This window comes from Nycticebus coucang, chromosome 11 (genome assembly GCF_027406575.1).
Source record: "Nycticebus coucang isolate mNycCou1 chromosome 11, mNycCou1.pri, whole genome shotgun sequence".
In the NCBI taxonomy this organism is placed as follows: domain Eukaryota; kingdom Metazoa; phylum Chordata; class Mammalia; order Primates; family Lorisidae; genus Nycticebus; species Nycticebus coucang.
The window spans coordinates 52,806,924-52,826,866 of record NC_069790.1 but is presented as its reverse complement, the minus strand read 5'-3'; the positions used below and the strand labels follow the sequence as shown (position 1 = coordinate 52,826,866).

The 19,943-nt window shown below is 37.9% G+C and overlaps 1 protein-coding gene across 1 annotated transcript in view; it reads right to left on the bottom strand.

The window, feature by feature from the left end:
• Positions 1-19,696, bottom strand: part of COL28A1 (collagen type XXVIII alpha 1 chain) — a 209,926-nt gene extending 190,230 nt beyond the window's left edge. The window contains exons 1-3 of the mRNA XM_053553638.1: positions 19,564-19,696; positions 16,500-16,656; positions 15,091-15,647 (exon numbers count right to left, since the gene is read on the bottom strand). Of these exons, the coding sequence (XP_053409613.1) occupies positions 15,091-15,647; positions 16,500-16,620 (678 nt within the window). The 5' untranslated portion in view covers positions 16,621-16,656; positions 19,564-19,696. The remainder of the gene's footprint in view (positions 1-15,090; positions 15,648-16,499; positions 16,657-19,563) is intronic.
• Positions 19,697-19,943: the final 247 nt, after the last annotated feature.

Below are 19,943 nucleotides of genomic sequence, written 5' to 3'. Positions count from 1 at the left end.
ATTATCAGAGTTAAGAGAGATTAGACCCTGACCATCATACTGTAATTGCTGAAGACCTCGACACTCCATTCTTAGTGTTGGACAGATGATATAGACAGAAAATCAACAAGGAAACCTTGGACTTAATCTGCACTGTAGACCTAACAGATATTTACAGAACATTTCATCCAATAGCTGCAGAATTCACATTATTCTCCTCAGCTTATGGATCATTCTCCAGGATATACCATATATAAGGCCACAAAACAAGTCTCAAGAAATTCAAAACTATTTAAAACATAATAGGTATTTTCTAACACCCAAATGGAACAAAAGTAGAAATCAATAACAATAGAAACACTGGAAAATATACAAACACGTGGAAGTTAAACAATATGCTCCTGCATGTCAAAGAGGAGATTAAGAAGGAAATTAAAACATTTTTCAAAAGAAATGAAAATGAAAACACAACATATCAACACCTATGGGATACAGTAAACTTTAACAGTATCATGAATAATACTAAATATTTTGGTAAAAAAAATTGAACAGTCCATAGCAATACTCATCACTTATGTAAAAAAGGATCCACATTTATAACTTGCTTAGGGTAAAAAATTAAATAGTGCAAAAAAAATAAATCTTTCATAATAAAAAGTGATCATTATGAAAAATAAAAGAAAATGGAAAGGAGGTGGAAAAGTCAATCAGTTCAACCCCTGGTCTAACAGGAAGGAAACTGGGCTCCACAGTGGTGTGACTTGACCACGGTCATTCACTTGGGCTGTGCCTCCTGACCATTTTCAGTGCCACTTTATACTTACCCACACAGGAAGGAATTAGCCAGAATGGTTTTCAAAACTATTTTGAATTTACAGAAATGTTACAATCTTGTTTTTGTCCAACACCTAGGCCTCACAACCATGCATTAGCTCAGGGGAGTGTTGTATGACAAGTTATCAGGCGGGCATATCAGAAGTCAAACACTGGGCAAAGGTTTAATAACCAGAATCCACAGAGAACTCAAACGCATTAGCAAGAATAGAACAAGGGATCCCATCGCAGGCTGGGCAAGGGACTTGAAGAGAAACTTCTCTGAAGAAGACAGGCGCACAGCCTTCAGACATATGAAAAAATGCTCATCATCTCTAATCATCAGAGAAATGCAAATCAAAACTACTTTGAGATACCATCTAACTCCAGTGAGACTAGCCTATATCACAAAATCCCAAGACCAGAGATGTTGGCGCAGATGTGGAGAAAAGGGAACACTTTTGCATTGCTGGTGGGAATGCAAATTAATACATTCCTTTTGGAAAGAGATATGGAGAACACTTAGAGATCTAAAATAGATCTGCCATTCAATCCTGTAATTCCTCTACTGGGCATATACCCAGAAGACCAAAAATCACATCATAACAAAGATATTTGTACCAGAATGTTTATTGCAGCCCAATTCATAATTGCTAAGTCATGGAAGAAGCCCAAGTGCCCATCGATCCACAAATGGATTAATAAATTGTGGTATATGTACACCATGGAATATTATGCAGCCTTAAAGAAAGAAAGGTGGAGACTTTACCTCTTTCATGTTTACATGGATGGAGCTGGAACATATTCTTCTTAGTAAAGTATCTCGAGAATGGAAGAAAAAGTACCCAATGTACTCAGCCCTACTATGAAACTAATTTAGGGTTTTCACATGAAAGCTATAACCCAGTTACAACCTAAGAATAAGGGGAAGGAGGAAAGGGAGGGGAGGGAGGGGGGAGGTAGGTAGAAGGAAGGCGATTGGTGGGATTACACCAGTGGTGCATCTTACAAGGGTATATGTGAAACTTGGTAAACAGTCTGTGAAGCTAGTGAATGATGCCCCATGAATATATCGATGTACACAGCTATGATTTAATAAAAAAAAAAAAAAAACAGAAGAAGAAGAAGTCAAACACTGGGAAAAAATGAACCTATCTTTACAGATGGAGTTAGTACTCTCTAAAGGAGGAAATTATATTCAAATTAGTGCCTTATGATTGAATCTGAAGGAGAAATTTATATATAGAAAGATAAAGGGACAAGCACTGAACTATTTGTTACAAAATATTTAAAATGAAGGCTCTAAAAAGGATGTTAAATAAAATGTAGAGTATGTACCTTTATGAAGGACTTCATAGCTCTTTCGTTTTATTTTTACTTCATCGTTATTTTCATACAAAGGAATAATATAGAGGAAAGATAATGAAATGCTTTAAATGGCTCTAATGATTTAACAGTGAAAAATTAGGTTAGGAATTAAGTGCCATCTGGGTTTTCAGCCTGTTTCAACCATTAAATACCTATGTGGCCTTGGGAAAATCATGTAATCCTTCCAGTTAACTTTTCCCCATATATTAAAAAGGGGATATTTTGACTACATGGTCTCAGGAGCTATAAAACTCTGGCCACAGATGCTACCCAATAAAATTTAGCATCTCACCTATCATTATCTACCACCAAATGATTTTGAAATGACCAGCCAATGTAAATCCAGGCTGAAGACAGATGAGATACTTGTATCTATAAGAGCTAGTAGGGCATGTGGAGAAAGAGGAGCTATACTGACCCTCTCAGTATTGCCCCCTGCAGAACAGCTGGCTATGCTGACAAAGCTGCAGATGTGTATACCTTATCTCTAGGTTGCCTAAGATGGTCAGTCCTTGTTTGTACCTGTTATCCCTTCTAGACACACTCTAGAGAAATTCTTGCACTTGTGCATTTCAGTATCCACTGTTTTTGATAGGAAAAAAATTGGAAATAATTAAAATATTCACAAATAGTGGAATAGGTCAATAAATTAAATAGTATTTAGCAGCTAAAGTGGATGCATTGGTTCTAAACATTTAACCATGCAATTCTAAAAACATTAAGCCAAAATGCAAGTTGTGAATGGTACATACAATATGATACAAATTACGAAAATATTTAAAATATTTCAAACCACATCTGAAGGGTAGTTTCCTCTGGGAGGGAGAAAAGGAAAGGGAATTCGAAAGGAGTTGAAGAGAGGCAATAAAACAACTAATAATTCAAGTCCAACTTAAATATTTAGAAAAACTACTGAAAGATAGAAAATGTAAAATTTTGTCACTTTACAACCTTTTTTACAATAAGCAATATCCTAATCCATTTGTAAATTCATGAAGTTAGCTCTTACTGTGCCTGATGTATAATTCCACGCTTATTTTTCAGCTCTTCCTTTGAAAACTCAATTTCTTCTTTGCTACATTGCTCTTTCAAAATTTGTGTCAAGGCTTTTAACCAGAACGACACAAAAAAACCACTTATTTTTAGAACTCATTTGATTTTTGTGTTTTCTGGAATTTATATTTCTCTGGAAACAAAACTGGACTCAAAACTACACAATAGATAAGACTGTTTCTAACAAAGAACAAAGCCCCATCCCTAAGGGCACGTATAGCCTATAAGCCCTGAGGACAGAGGACAACACACAGCAAACTGTGTAGGAAGGAGGTCCTGGGCTGGGGGACGAGGGAGAGAGCTGGTAACAAGATGGTTTCTTGGAATAGATGGGTTTTCTGGATGATTTTGTAGAGAGGAATGCCAAGGACTGATTTGTTGATGGTATGCTGTTTTGTATGTCAACAGTTTATGAGGAAAGAAGTCATAAAGACTAGTGTGGGCAATAAGCAAAGGAAGCAGTGAAGAGGTGCATTTAAAGGGAGTGGCCAGAAGGCCCCACACAGACAGAGCTGGAGACCTTGGCAGTGATCAGGGCTTCCAGGTAGGGAGGGCAGCAGGCGGTGAGGAGAACAGCTCCCGCAACACGGTCAAAGCTGAGGGAAGGGATGTTCAATTGTAAAAGGCCCTAGTGAGGAGATGCTAGGTAGATGCTTAAGTTTCCATAAGAAGGATAAGTAGGAAAAGGCCCTCACCAGAGCAAAAGAAGAAGCATTCAGAATTTTATTAGTGGATTCAGATTTTTATGATGGTATCTATGTGAAAGGAGAAGGCTAAAATGGAACTGCATATTTTGAAAATGAGTATAAGGTCAATGCTACAAGAAAGAGATAGAGGAAATGTAAGGAATGGACAAGGTTGCTAGCTTCCCAGGAAATGGGATGACAGTAAAGCATGTGTCATAGGCAAGGGTAGGCAAGGGTAACAAACTCTATGACAAAAATATTTGCAGCTCAATATAATAGCCAAATACCCAGTGTAAAATCTGAAACAGAAGTAAGGCTCCAAACAAAGGAAGTCTGGAAAAAGTGAGAAGTTGAGCATAACTAATAAATTAATAAAGTATAGGAGTCTACAAATGATATAGAAATTATCAAATTGACCCCTTCTTGGTATGTGAGGGAAGGACTACCTTAAACTTGTGTTTTTCTAAAGATTCTTCAGGCCAGGCATGGGGGTTCAGGCCTGTAATCCTAGCACTCTGGAAGGCTGAGACAGGTGGATCGACTGAGCTCAGGAGTTCAAGACCTGCCTAAGCAAGAGAAAGAATGAGACTCCTTCTCTCCTAAAAATAAGGACAATTAGCCCGGCATTGTGGTGGGTGCCTATAGTCCCAGTTCCTCAGGAGGCTGAGGCAAGAGGAACTCTTGAGCCTAAGGGTTTGAAGTTGCTGTGAGTAATGATGCCACAGCACTCTACCCAGGGTGACAGGGTGAGACTCTGTCTGAAAAAAAAAAAAAAAATTATTCTGAAAAAGAAATAAATTTGTCTCTTTTTAAATATTTAACATCAGAGACAATAGAGGAAAAAATATTTTTAAATGGTCACACACTCTCTCTTTCTCTTCCAAAGGATTGAGTAATATACCCAGGACATTGGGTTGAATTTGTTTCTTAGTTTTCTTTACTGTTATATAAATCATAATAAAATGACAATAAAAACATTTTATATAACATCAATTTGGAATCATCGGGTCTCTCCGAGTAATTCAGAACCAAAATGTTTTCATAGGATTCTTACATAATACTTCCTACTTACTGGAAGTATCAAAGAACATACAATGATTTCTTGATTTGTCTTGGCTCTTACAAAATCTATTCATTCTGGACAACACCTGACACCAAAAGAGTACACACTATGTGAGCTTATGTATGTAAAATTCTAGAAAGTGTACACTAACCTAGAATAACAAAAGCCAGGTCAGTAGCTCAGAAGCAAAGGAAAAATATATTACAAAGAGGCACAAGTAAATCCTTGGGGGGGGGGTGATAAAAATAGTCTCTACCCTAATTGTGTTGGTGGTTACAGAAGTGCACACATTTGTCAAAACTCACTAAACTATGCACTTTAAGTAAATGTAGTTTTATACTCAAATTATATCTAATTAACTTATTTTAAAAGTAAACTACATACTCATTTCAAAATAAAAGTTAAACTCAACTATTGATGTAATTAATAGAAGTGGATTAGATAAGGAATTTTCCAATGATTTCATCAAGATTCAAGTTCTGCCTCCTACATGGTGGCAACTTAAAACACTGCAACTCTAAATTAGTTTAATAGTAGGGCTGAGCATTGTCTCCATTGCTCTTTAACATTGTAATGGAAGTTTTAGCCATTACATGTATACCATGGAATACTATGCAGCCTTAAAGAAAGATGGAGACTTTACCTCTTTCATGTTTACATGGATGGAGCTGGAACATATTCTTCTTAGCAAAGTATCTCAGGAATGGAAGAAAAAGTATCCAATGTACTCAGCCCTACTATGAAGCTAAATTATAGCTTTCACATGAAGACTATAACCCAACTATAGCACAAGACTATGGGGAAAGGGCCAAGGAAGGGGAAGGGAGGGGGAGGTTTTGGTGGAGGGAGGATTATGGGTGGGGCCACATCTATGGTGCATCTTAGAATGGGTACAGGTGATTGCACTAATGTACACAGCTATGATTTAACAATAAAAAAAAAAGAAAAAATAGGAATAAAAATTAAAAAAAAAATAGTAGGGCTGAGTACATTGGGTACTTTTTCTTCCATTCTTGAGATACTTTACTAAGAAGAATATGTTCCTGTAACCCAGTTACAACCTAAGAATAGGGGGAAGGGGGAAAGGGAGGGGAGGGAGGGAGGAGGTGGGTAGAGGGAAGGGGATTGATGAGATTACACCAGCGGTGCATCTCATAAGGGTATATGTGAAACTTGGTAAATGTGGAATATAAGTGTCTTGGCACAGTAACTAAGAGAATGCCAGGAAGGCTATGTTAACCAGTGTGATGAAAGTGTGTCAAACGGTCTGTGAAGCTAGTGAATGATGCCCCATGATCATATCAATGTACACAGCTATGATTTAATAAAAAAAAAAACACTGCAACTTAGTGTAACGTTCTTTAAAGAGCATATTAAGAACTTGGAAGTGTTTGGAAAGCACCTTCTAAGAAGTGACTTATTCTGAATCCTATGTACTCAATTTTGATATGAGGACAATTAATGACAATTAAGGTTATGGGGGGGAGCAGAAAGAGGGACGGAGGGAATGGGGTGGGGCCTTGGTGTGTGTCACACTTTATGGGGGCAAGACATGATTGCAAGAGGGACTTTACCAAACAATTGCAATCAGTGTAACCTGGCTTATTGTACGCTCAATGAATCCCCAACAATAAAAAAAAAAAAAAAGAAGCGACTTATTCACTGAGCTTCCATCTGAACAAACAAGCTGAAATCACAGGATGCTAAGGAAGAATAGTGCCTTTGCTCATTTTCTGTTTTCCCCAGGAACAAACAGTCCTGCTTCCAGCCTACCACCAAGGGCCCCAACTGTCAGCAAGAGTGTGTCTGGAGGGACTACAAATATCCTGAGCCTACGTATTTGGCCAAACTAGGAGCTGCCTGCCATGTACCTTTTTTATGATCAGTGCTTTTCACACTCAGGCTGAAGATAGAGAAGTAACAACAGCCCACATGCAATCATATCCCTAGGATTCTCTTCTGCACATGCTAGGAACTTCCTGTTTTAAGTCCAGTGGTGAGGACCCCTGAAATCCCACAGTACAGACAAGGCTGGGTGTTAGCCAGGCACCACTGCAAGTGTTCCTTTCATGCAAAAGAGCTGATCAGAATAAGCACTCACCTCAAGCACCCTGGAGCTGGGCTCATCCTCTCAATCTCCAGTCTAGGCAGAACTCTCTCATCTGAACTTTCCCCTCAGTCCCCAAGGAGAAAAGGCTAGCAACAAGAGGAACTTTGGAGGAGGGTTGTTACTTAACTGCTTCAGAACACTTCTGATTGAAAGAAACTTAAACAAAATAGTTACTATTTCCTCTGTCAATATGTCTTCACAGGGATAAGCATGCAGATTCTGGAGTCTTTGCTGGCCTTAAATTTCCAACTGTACAATGGGGATAATAATATTACCTACATCGTAAGATTGTGTCAATCAGTGAAATAGGAAAATGAAAATAAATATGCAAAGTAGTCAAAGCAATGCCTAACACACAGACAGTACTCAACACCTGATAGCTATTATTTAGATAAGAGCAAACAACTGAGCGTTAAGAAATTAGAGTAATACTGGGAGGAAGGGCTGGAGGAAAGGACAAAAGAAGCAAAACAAACTCCAAAGCAGGGCCAGAGTTTTCTTTGCAACCAATAGACAACAACCATAGGAAATGCCCAGTATCTAAAGGACATGTCAGCCTTGCTTTCTCAGGAAGTCAAAGAAACCAGTATTTTAAAGAAAAACAACTTTTAACACTCAACAAACCAACCAGTTTTTCTCCAGGAGTTTCCTCCTTAAGAAATGCTATGAAGAAAGATTTCATGTTGATTGCTTTGCCCGTGTTTCACAAAATAGCAAGGTGAGGCCTTCCCACACAGCTGCGAAACAAAGAAAAACTGATCAGACCAATGGAGTGGGACTAATTGATGTGATGGGAGAGACTGATGGTTGACTAAGGGTTGCAGATGATTTTAAATTGGATGAGCTTAACATCGAAGAAACTAGATGATTTGAAGAATTAGCATTCTATGAGACTTTTCTTGAGTAATGTAATGTGACGATAGATGAGACAGAGAGTCAAAAAATGTTTCTTCAGATATGAAATGCGAAAAGACTAATGTAGTACAAATACAGTAAACCAAAAGTTGAGCACAAATTGACTATCAGCCAGCAATGTTCATGATCTTAGAATGTATAAACAAGGGTCCAAGGTGTATGCTTGAAAAGTAATCCATCCAGTCCCTTCTGGAGGCGGAGCAAGATGGCAGCCGAGTAACAGCTTCCTTGCATCTGGGCACCGTGAGTCTGGGGATATAGGACTCCAGGCATCTCTGGCTGGTGGAATCTGCCTATCATCACCCCTGAGAGGATACAGGGAGTCAGCGAGAGACTTCTGGACCCCAAGAGGAGGACTAAAACAGTGGAAAACCGGCAAGTGGTCACGTGTGTTCAATCCGTCTAAACCCGCCCACAACTGTAAGTTCAGTAGCAGCGAGACTGCAAACGAGAAAGGCCTTACCTGTGAACTGTTTTGGTGTCTTTGGACTTGGCACTCAGCTGAACTGCCTTGGGGAGAGCCTGAGTGGGAGTGCGGAGAACTTTGGCCTTTGTCTAGGGCCCAAGTCTGAGCCGCTAAGCCAGACGGAGCTAATAGTGTTTCGCTCTGGGTCACAGGCAGCCATTGTGAGAGATCTGCCCCGGCAAGCTCCGCCCTCAGGGTCGCAGAGCTGGAATTGGGTGGGAGCTGGTAACCCAGAGACCAAGTAGCCTCAGGGCGGGGTCTGAGCCGCCTTGCAGCCCTAACCCTCGGGGGCAGAGGGAGACCAGTTTTGGCACGCAGGGTAAGTGGATAGCCACTTCAGCAGTGATTCCAGCAACAAGCACTTCCCTGGGAAAGCTTCTGCTCAGCAAGTGAACAGTTCAAAGTGCCTTTTAAGTGGGCTGAAGAAAGATTCAGGGTGTCTACCTGCTGGGGTTTGAGAAACTAGCAGCCTCCAGTCGTATCAGAACTGTGATTAACATCTCATACCCCAGAAGACCACATGTTGCCCAGGCAATATTCAATAACATATACATACTGCTTTGTTTTTGGTTGTGATTTTTTGTTTGTTTGTTTGTTTGTTTTGGTTTGGTTGTTTTTTTTGTTTATTTTGATATTGTTGATTGTTGTTTTGTTTTTTAAGTTCAACCTTTTCCATACAGATCCTTTTTCTTTCTCAATTTTTCTAGTTTAATTATAATTTCCCATTGCTGCCTATTTCAATAATTAGAACTTCATTTTTGTTAGTGTTTCTACCGCTATTATTTGTTTTTTCCAGCCAATTTTATCCCGTAAAGTTTTCTGTTTGCTTGTTTTGGTTTGATTTATAGCATTTTTGTCTTTCCTCTCTACTTGGTGGAGGTGGGGTACTGTGTCTGATCAGGTTAGCAAAGAGCTGCTGACCTCAAGGGAACCACCCAACTGGGCACGACCAGAAGGTGGTTTAAGGTTCTATCAAAGTACCCTACTGTACACCTATATTGCTCTGTCTCCCTCTTTCTGTGCCTCTCTTCTTTTTGTCAATATTGCTTTTACCCACCCCCTCTCCTTTCTCTATTTTTCTTTTTTTTTTTTTTCTTATCACTCGGTCCTCCTTTCTTTCATTCCCTTTTTTCCTCTTCAACCTTCTCACCCTTCTGGTCCTGTAACCCTTAGTCCACAGGCACGAGAACTTAAAGAGCAAGAGGAAGTGAAAGGAAAATTAGGGCAAGGAAACAGATAAAAGAAATCACTCATGAGGAAGAATCAGCAGAAAACTCCAGGCAACATGAAGAACCAGTCCAGAACAACCCCGCCAAGGGACCATGAGGTAGCTACTGCAGAGGATTCCACCTATACAGAAATGTTAGGAATGACAGAAAGGGAATTTAGAATACACATGTTGAAAACAATGAAAGAAATGATGGAAACAATGAAGGAAACTGCTAATAAAGTAGAAAATAACCAAAAGGAAATTCAAAAACAGAATCAAATAAGAGATGAACGATATGAAGAATATAAAAAGGATATAGCAGAGCTGAAGGAAATGAAACAATCGGGGAACTTAAAGATGCAATGGAAAGTATCAGCAACAGGATAGACCATGCAGAAGAAAGAATTTCAGAGGTAGAAGACAAAGTTTTTGAGATAACTCAGATAGTAAAAGAGGCAGAAAAGAAGAGAGAGAAAGCAGAATGTTCACTGTCAGAATTATGGGACTTTATGAAGCGTTCCAACATACGAGTTATAGGAATTCCAGAAGGGAAAGAAGAATGCCCCAGAGGAATGGAAGCCATACTAGAGAATATTATAAAAGAAAATTTCCCAAATATCACCAAAGATTCTGACACACTGCTTTCAGAGGGCTATCGGACCCCAGGTCGCCTCAACTCTAACTGAGCTTCTCCAAGACACATTGTGATGAACCTGTCCAAAGTCAAGACAAAAGAAAAGATTCTGCAAGCTGCCAGGAGTAAGCTCCAGTTGACCTACAGGGGCAAATCCATCAGAGTTACCGCAGACAAATCTAATGAAACTTTCCAAGCAAGAAGACAATGGTCATCTACCTTTAATCTACTTAAACAGAACAATTTCCAGCCCAGAATTCTGTACCCTGCTAAGCTAAGCTTAAAAATTGACGGAGAAATCAAATCATTTACGGATATACAAACATTGAGGAAATTTGCCACAACAAGACCAGCTCTAGAGGAAATACTTCAACCTGTTCTGCACACTGACCACCACAATGGATCAGCAGCAAAGTAAGAACTCAGAAATTAAAGGACGGAACCTAACCTCCACACTGATGCAAAAGATAAAACTAAGCAATGGACTCTCACAAAATAAGATGAATAGAATACTGCCACACTTATCAATTATCTCAATAAATGTTAATGGCTTGAATTCCCCACTGAAGAGACATAGATTGGCTGACTGGATTAAAAAACACAAGCCATCCATTTGCTGTCTGCAAGAAACACACCTGGCTTCAAAAGACAAATTAAAGCTCCGAGTCAAGGGTTGGAAGACAATTCTTCAGGCAAATGGAATTCAGAAGAAAAGAGGAGTTGCAATCTTATTTTCAGATACATGTGGATTTAAAGCAACTAAAGTCAAAAAAGACAAAGATGGTCACGTTATATTGGTCAAGGGAAAAATACAACAAGAAGACATTTCAATTCTAAATATCTATGCACCCAATTTAAATGCTCCCAGATTCTTGAAACACACCTTACTCAGTCTGAGCAATATGATATCTGATAATACTATAATAATAGGGGACCTTAACACTCCTCTTACAGAGCTGGACAGATCCTCTAAACAGAAATTAAACAAGGATATAAGAGACTTAAATGAGACCCTAGAACAACTGTGCTTGATAGACGCATATAGAACACTCCATCCCAAAGATAAAGAATATACATTCTTCTCATCACCCCATGGAACATTCTCCAAAATTGATCATATCCTGGGACACAAAACAAATATCAACAGAATCAAAAGAATTGAAATTTTACCTTGTATCTTCTCAGACCATAAGGCACTAAAGGTGGAACTCAACTCTAACAAAAATGCTCGAGCCCACCCAAAGGCATGGAAATTAAACAATCTTCTGTTGAATAACAGATGGGTGCAGGAAGAAATAAAACAGGAAATCATTAACTTCCTTGAGCATAACAACAATGAATATACAAGCTACCAAAACCTGTGGGATACTGCAAAAGCAGTTTTGAGAGGAAAATTCATCGCTTTAGATGCCTACATTCGAAAAACAGAAAGAGAGCGCATCAACAATCTCACAAGAGATCTTATGGAATTGGAAAAAGAAGAACAATCTAAGCCTAAACTCAGTAGAAGAAAAGAAATCTCCAAAATCAAATCAGAGATCAATGAAATTGAAAACAAAAGAATCATTCAGAAAATTAATGAAACAAGGAGTTGGTTTTTTGAAAAAATAAATAAAATAGATAAACCATTGGCCAGACTAATGAGGAATAGAAAAGTAAAATCTCTAGTAACCTCAATCAGAAATGATAAAGGAGAAATAACAACTGATCCCACAGAGATACAAGAGATCATCTCTGAATACTACCAGAAACTCTATGCCCAGAAATTTGACAATGTGAAAGAAATGGATCAATATTTGGAATCACACCCTCTCCCTAGACTCAGCCAGGAAGAAATAGAGCTCCTGAACAGACCAATTTCAAGCACTGAGATCAAAGAAACAATAAAAAATCTTCCAACCAAAAAATGCCCTGGTCCAGATGGCTTCACTCCAGAATTCTATCAAACCTTCAAGGAAGAGCTTATTCCTGTACTGCAGAAATTATTCCAAAAATTTGAGGAAGACGGAATCTTCCCCAACACATTCTATGAAGCAAACATCAACCTGATACCAAAATCAGGAAAAGACCCAAACAAAAAGGAGAATTTCAGACCAATCTCACTCATGAATATAGACGCAAAAATTCTCAACAAAATCCTAGCCAATAGATTACAGCTTATCATCAAAAAAGTCATTCATCATGATCAAGTAGGCTTCATCCCAGGGATGCAAGGCTGGTTTAACATATGCAAGTCTATAAACGTTATCCACCATATTAACAGAGGCAAAAATAAAGATCACATGATCCTCTCAATAGATGCAGAAAAAGCATTTGATAAAATCCAGCATCCTTTTCTAATTAGAACGCTGAAGAGTATAGGCATAGGTGGCACATTTCTAAAACTGATTGAAGCTATCTATGACAAACCCACAGCCAATATTTTACTGAATGGAGCAAAACTGAAAGCTTTTCCTCTTAGAACTGGAACCAGACAAGGTTGTCCTCTGTCACCTTTACTATTCAATGGAGTCCTGGAAGTTCTAGCCAATACAATTAGGCAAGACAAGGAAATAAAGGGAATCCAAATGGGAGCAGAGGAGGTCAAACTCTCCCTCTTTGCTGACGACATGATCTTATACTTAGAGAACCCCAAAGACTCAACCACAAGACTCCTAGAAGTCATCAAAAAATACAGTAATGTTTCAGGATATGAAATCAATGTCCACAAGTCAGTAGCCTTTGTGTACACCAATAACAGTCAAGATGAGAAGCTAATTAAGGACACAACTCCCTTCACCATAGTTTCAAAGAAATTGAAATACCTAGGAGTATACCTAACGAAGGAGGTGAAGGACCTCTATAAAGAAAACTATGAAATCCTCAGAAAGGAAATAGCCAGAGGATTTTAACAAATGGAAGAACATACCATGCTCATGGATGGGAAGAATCAACATTGTTAAAATGTCCATACTTCCCAAAGCAATCTACCTATTCAATGCCATTCCTATCAAAATACCAACATCGTACTTTCAAGATTTGGAAAAAATGATTCTGCATTTTGTATGTAACTGGAAAAAACCCCGTATAGCTAAGGCAGTTCTCTATAACAAAAATAAAGCTGGGGGCATCAGCATACCAGATTTTAGTCTGTACTACAAAGCCATAGTGCTCAAGACAGCATGGTACTGGCACAAAAACAGAGACATAGACACTTGGAATCAAATTGAAAACCAAGAAATGAAACTAACATTTTACAACCACCTAATCTTTGATAAACCAAACAAGAACATACCTTGGGGGAAAGACTCCCTATTCAATAAATGGTGCTGGGAGAACTGGATGTCTACATGTAAAAGACTGAAACTGGACCCACAACTTTCCCCACTCACAAAAATTGATTCAAGATGGATAAAGGACTTAAATTTAAGGCATGAAACAATAAAAATCCTCCAAGAAAGCATAGGAAAAACACTGGAAGATATTGGCCTGGGGAAAGACTTCATGAAGAAGACTGCCATGGCAATTGCAACAACAACAGAAATAAACAAATGGGACTTCATGAAACTGAAAAGCTTCTGTACAGCTAAGGAGACAATAACCAAAGCAAAGAGACAACCTACACAATGGGAAAGGATATTTGCATATTTTCAATCAGAGAAAAGCTTGATAACTAGGATCTATAGAGAACTCAAATTAATCCACATGAAAAAAGCCAACAATCCCTTATATCAATGGGCAAGAGACATGAATAGAACTTTCTGTAAAGACGACAGACGAATGGCTAACAAACACATGAAAAAATGTTCATCATCTCTATATATTAGAGAAATGCAAATCAAAACAACCCTGAGATATCATCTAACCCCAGTGAGAATGGCCCACATCACAAAATCTCAAAACTGCAGATGCTGGCGTGGATGTGGAGAGAAGGGAACACTTTTACAACTGCTGGTGGGACTGCAAACTAGTACAACCTTTCTGGAAGGAAGTATGGAGAAACCTCAAAGCACTCAAGCTAGACCTCCCATTTGATCCTGCAATCCCATTACTGGGCATCTACCCAGAAGGAAAAAATCCTTTTATCATAAGGACACTTGTACTGGACGGTTTATTGCAGCTCAATTTACAATCGCCAAAATGTGGAAACAGCCTAAATGCCCACCAACCCAGGAATGGATTAACAAGCTGTGGTATATGTATACCATGGAATACTATTCAGCCATTAAAAAAAATGGAGACTTTACATCCTTCGTATTAACCTGGATGGACGTGGAAGACATTATTCTTAGTAAAGCATCACGAGAATGGAGAAGCATGAATCCTATGTACTCAATTTTGATATGAGGACAATGAATGACAATTATGGTTATGGGGGGGAAACAGAAAGAGGGAAGGAGGGAGGTGGGTGGGGCCTTGGTGTGTGTCACACTTTATGGGAGCAAGACATGATTGCAAGAGGGACTTTACCTAACAATTGCAATCAGTGTAACCTGGCTTATTGTACCCTCAATGAATCCCCAACAATAAAAAAAAAAAAAAAAAGAAAAGTAATCCTTCCAAAGCTCTCAGCACTGGCTCCAAACAGATGGAAAACCAATTCTAGGGAACGAGGCTGGTACTTCCGCAGTTTGCCTGGTGTAAACTGTCAAGGAAATGGAAAGAGACTGCATGCAGAAAGATGCTTCCTTCCACTTCCCACATGAATTCTATTTCTTAAAATCTTTTTGACCCAGTATCTTTCTTTACAGAATTTATAACCAAAATATCAATATCATTAAGAGAAACATATAACCAATCCATTGGGTACCTACCAGGCGATCCCGAATTTTATCTGAAAGGGCTGAATCACTCAACAGGAGAATGGGTTCACTGGATGAATCCCCAGATACCAAACGAAGTTTGGCTTCATTGACAACACTGGAAAGTCCAATGGTGATAAATGATATTCCTGAAATTCTGGCATCTTCAGAAATTCTTTGAACATCTGGATTATTTGGATGGTCGATGCCATCTGTCATTAGCAAAACCACTTTCACGCCATCTTTACGTCCTTCTCTCTTAAGTAGTCTAGTGGCATTGGAAATGGCATAATAAGAGAAGGTACCTTGCCCAATTAAATTCAGAGACTTGGCCCTCTGCTTAAAAGTCTGAAGATCCCTCCAAGAAGAAAAAGGTGGATCAATTTGGACAGAGCTGCTAAACTGAAGGGCTGCCAGTTTGATGTCATATTTCAAAGAGCGACCTGGAGTCATCTGGAAAATCTTGTCACTCAAGCTATCCACAAAATCTTTCTGTTTATCAAAGAGAGCAATTTTAGAACTTTCAGAGCTGTCCACGATGAAGACAACATCTATGAAGCAAACGGAGTCTGAAATAGAACAAATAAGTTAAGCAAAATAATCGTCCCTATCCATGAAACAGCTTTGCATAAGGAAAGCCCTGAGATGGTGTATTGTGTATGGCTTGGGTTTTGAGTAAAATGAATAAGAGAGATACCTTGGAGATGAGGCTTAAATTATAAAGAACTTAATCTCTTTCCAAGTTTATAAATTCTTTCCCCTTGTAAAATCATGCAAATTAAAAGCAAACAAAGTATCATATATTCTGAGCATCTTCTCAATGTTAAATCCATTTAAAATGGTAGACAAAGGAGAGGCACCACATTATTAAAATCCAATAAACACTGGGCAACATTGCCAAGTTGTCTAGAAGCAAACAGTACTCTAATTCTCAGATTGTATGTCATATTGGTGAATACGCACTTTGTTTTTGTTGTTGTTTCTAACTTTCTTGAAATGGAGGAAGGAAATTACTACACACATTGTAGCAAGAATAAGGAGAAAAGAAAATTCAACACAAAAGACTTGAGTTGAGTCCTAACTGTGCATCTTACTGGTTCGTTTTCCCATCCTATTAAGTGTGCCACTTAACCTTTCTGGGCCTCAATTTCTTTAAAATATGCAAGGCAATGTCTGTCCTGCCTATTTGACAAGGTTACTGTGAGGCTCACATGAGCTGATAAATGCACGAGTGTTCTAAAAACTTAGATGTGCTATAAATATGTAAGATGTATTATGATGCCATAAATTTATTTTAAAAGAACATCACATGTGTACGTGGTTTGCTATTTACATCAAATGCTATTTAGAAAAATTCGCACCAGTGTTTTAACAAGCTAAAACTAATAATTAAAAACAAAAACAGAACTTTTTTTTTTTACCCTGCAGGTCGTATTTCCTAGCAAGTAAATTTGGCTTTGATCCTTTCTTTCTTTGTCCATATACTGTTTGAGTCATAAAAGCTGGCAAAATCAGGAGACAGAAGACAAGTCTCTTCCACATGATGGTAGATGGTGAAAAATCATCTGCTTATAGCACCTTTAATAGAAACATAAGTTATAAATATTTTAATAAGATATAATGTTTGCTGTTTTTAATTTCAAGCTGGCAGAGTTAAAAAGTGGAATGTGACTGGAAAAAGGCGTTTTCATTCCTATTTCTAAAAAAAAATTCACATTGATATTTTAAAAGCTCCTAATCCAATGAAATCATGGCATTGTGACCATTTATCAGTGAATATTTCTATGCATTCGAAGAAGTATATTCAAGAATCCTTAATTTCTAATTAGATTGTCATAGGCAGAGTGGGGAGAAGCATTTAAAAACATTTCAGTCCCTCTCTATTTGGTGACTGTGGTTCAATCACAGGGACTATTTTGAAATTTATGTTTCCTACAGAGCGAATTCACATTGCTACCTGGTCATTTAATTTATCTGCATTATAACTGATTCCTGACAAGTCCAATATCTTTCAGAATTATAGATAACCACCACCATTTCTTAATACTCCACACACAACTTCAGGGCATCCAGAGTTCAAGGCAAAAATTAAATTGTCCTCCATTTTCATAGAACCCCATTTCTCACATCTACTCTGCTTTGGAAACTTTTTCTCCACCAGGGATCCAAACTGGATTGCAGCTGTATATCCAATGAATGAAAAAAATATGAAAGCAAAAATAACAGATTTGCCTAAAAGCAGCACTTTTCTTCCATTGTCAGCTGGAAGAACTAATGGACAGAGATAGAATTTGAAGTCAGAAGCACGCCCTCTGAATGGCCCTGTGAAACTATTTTTCTGTATCTAGTTCTCTATTAAAATCCTCAGTCACCAACAGTTAGTATGCCCAACTAGACACCAGATGACTTTGAAACACACAGACTTCCCCATTAAGAGAACACTCATGGGCTGCTACTTCAGTAGTCCCAAGAGTATGGGAACAAGAAAACTCATATTGAACCCATATCCAGCATGGTTTGAAAATGCTTGCCTATTTAAACTTTACTGACTTTGAGAGTTCTGGAAAAGGAATCACATTCTTTCCTTTGGCACTTTGCCTTCAAGGACAGGGAATTGGAAAATCATTAGGAATCACATTCTCTTTCTTTGGCACCTTGCCTTCAAGGACAGGGAATTGGAAAATCATGAGCAAGATTTTTCCATGCTCTGAATAGAGGGTGGAAAAATATGCAAAGGCAGTGAGGATTGAGATGGGAGATTGACTTTTTCATACATGCCAGATGGATAAACCTCAAAGGGAAACCAAGCTATTGGGTTGTGGGTAGACCAATGGATAGCTTCATTCCATAGTCTGCTCCTCAAATAGCATCATCTGGCTTATTAAGAGAACTTTGGATCAGTAGGACCAAGCATCTCAGCTAGCAAGTGCATCGAGCACTATTGGACAAATGCCAAGTGATCTACAGCCCAGGTATATTAAGATGTAAAGACAGCTGAGTATTAAAAACAAAAACAAGAAGCATACTGTGGAAGTAGAATACACAAAGGACACACCTCCTCAACTTATCCCCCTGCAGACCAAGGAGAATGCAGAAGGATAATATGATTTTAAGTCTGAAAATGAGTGTAACGATAAGTCTACATAGAAAAACACAGCTGATGGTCCATTTTCAGAGGGGAAAAGGAATAACACCAGATCCCTAGTGTTACAGATGACTTTTCTTGTTGATTGAGTTCATACCATGAAAAACAAAAAATCTCAGAAATTCTGGAACCTAAGAACTAAGAATTGAATTTCACTGAGAACAAACAAGATTTTACAAGCTACATGATCAAACAACTCTTTAAAAACCTAAAAAAGGTGAATCCCATACAGGACCCTGAGAAGAGAGCCACTTTCTTCTCATTTGTGGAATGAGACACACCTTTGGGAAGGCTGGCTTTAAATACAGACTTATCTTTTCTCCAAACTAAGCACCTGCTCATATAGTTTTCTGGGCATATAATCATGAATTCATAACTCAACTCCTATAGATAAGTTCACAAACATAACTTGTTCATTAGCAATAATCACAGTATCTCATTTTATTATTATTCGCTCGGATATTTTTTTATCTAGCCCTTCCAAACCAATGTCTTGCTATTCCTTTCTGTTTGCCAATATTAGCCAGAGGACACTCATACCTTTCTACGTCTTTCTCTTTAGTTCTATAGTTCTGCTGCCTTCCTGACATCTCTTTCTTCCTTATTGGTTTGGCATCTTGAGCCCATGCATTTCTAATCACTTTTACCATGTTTTATTTTGTCTCAGTTTTTAATAATTCTCACCTTTCTTTCTTTCATATGTCATATACAAGCAAAACAGCTTTCAGGAAAAAATGGCATTAGTTAAGTGAAAGAACTTTAAAACCTCTATGTTTACTATAGGTTAAAGTTTTATAAATGTAGAAATAATCTGTAACCAAATGCCAGATTTTTGCTTTTTTGCCTCAAATTTATTTTGAGCAAATATTAGAATCAGTAAATCCAAGACTTTCTATTTTATGATTTTTCTTAAACAAAATTACACTTTAGCAGAATTTACAAATTTTATTTGCATTGTTCATTTCCCATTTGTTTCTGCATGAAGACAGAATGATTGAAGACTTTATAAAACTGCCAAACCAGCAGTTATAAAGTATTCTATTGTTAATCCTGAATTTAAAAACTTGTTCCAGATTAAGAAAAAGATGTTCCAGAAGATAGTAACATCATTGAAATGCTAGACTGTATTAGTAGCCTAGTTTCTCAATGAAATTAAAACGAACTTTTAATTTCTACACCTTAATATATTTTCTGATAATTGATTTATAGTAATGACAGAGGATAATAAACTTTTGACAAGCTTTTTTTACCTACTAAATATGTAAACTCATGTAGTCTTCCACAGTTCCTAATTAGTTATATCCGATTCCAAGTGACTAAAACAAAGCAGTTACTCTTACCTTATAAAGTTTGTGAAACAGGAATTAAAGACTGGTTGAGTAAATGCCAATTGTTGGAGATAAAGTTAGCTATTTGATATTGTCCTGTAGGAAATAAAAATTGTCTTAGCTTTTGGATCTTTTGCAATCTTTTTTATTCATGTTTATCAAACTAAGTTAAAGCAAGAGTGGCCAGGCATTTGGCCAGGGTGCAAGATCTGGGTGGGATCAGTAAGCAATTTAAAGGAACAGTGTCCTTTCAGAACAAGACTGTGTTTTCCAGACCTTTATAAAAACAACTTCAGCAAATTTTCTATATTTTAAGTGTGTGTTGACAGCCTGCCTTTTTCCCATGTTGCATCCTCTTTTTATTCCTACATTTCTCTACCTGGGAAATGCAC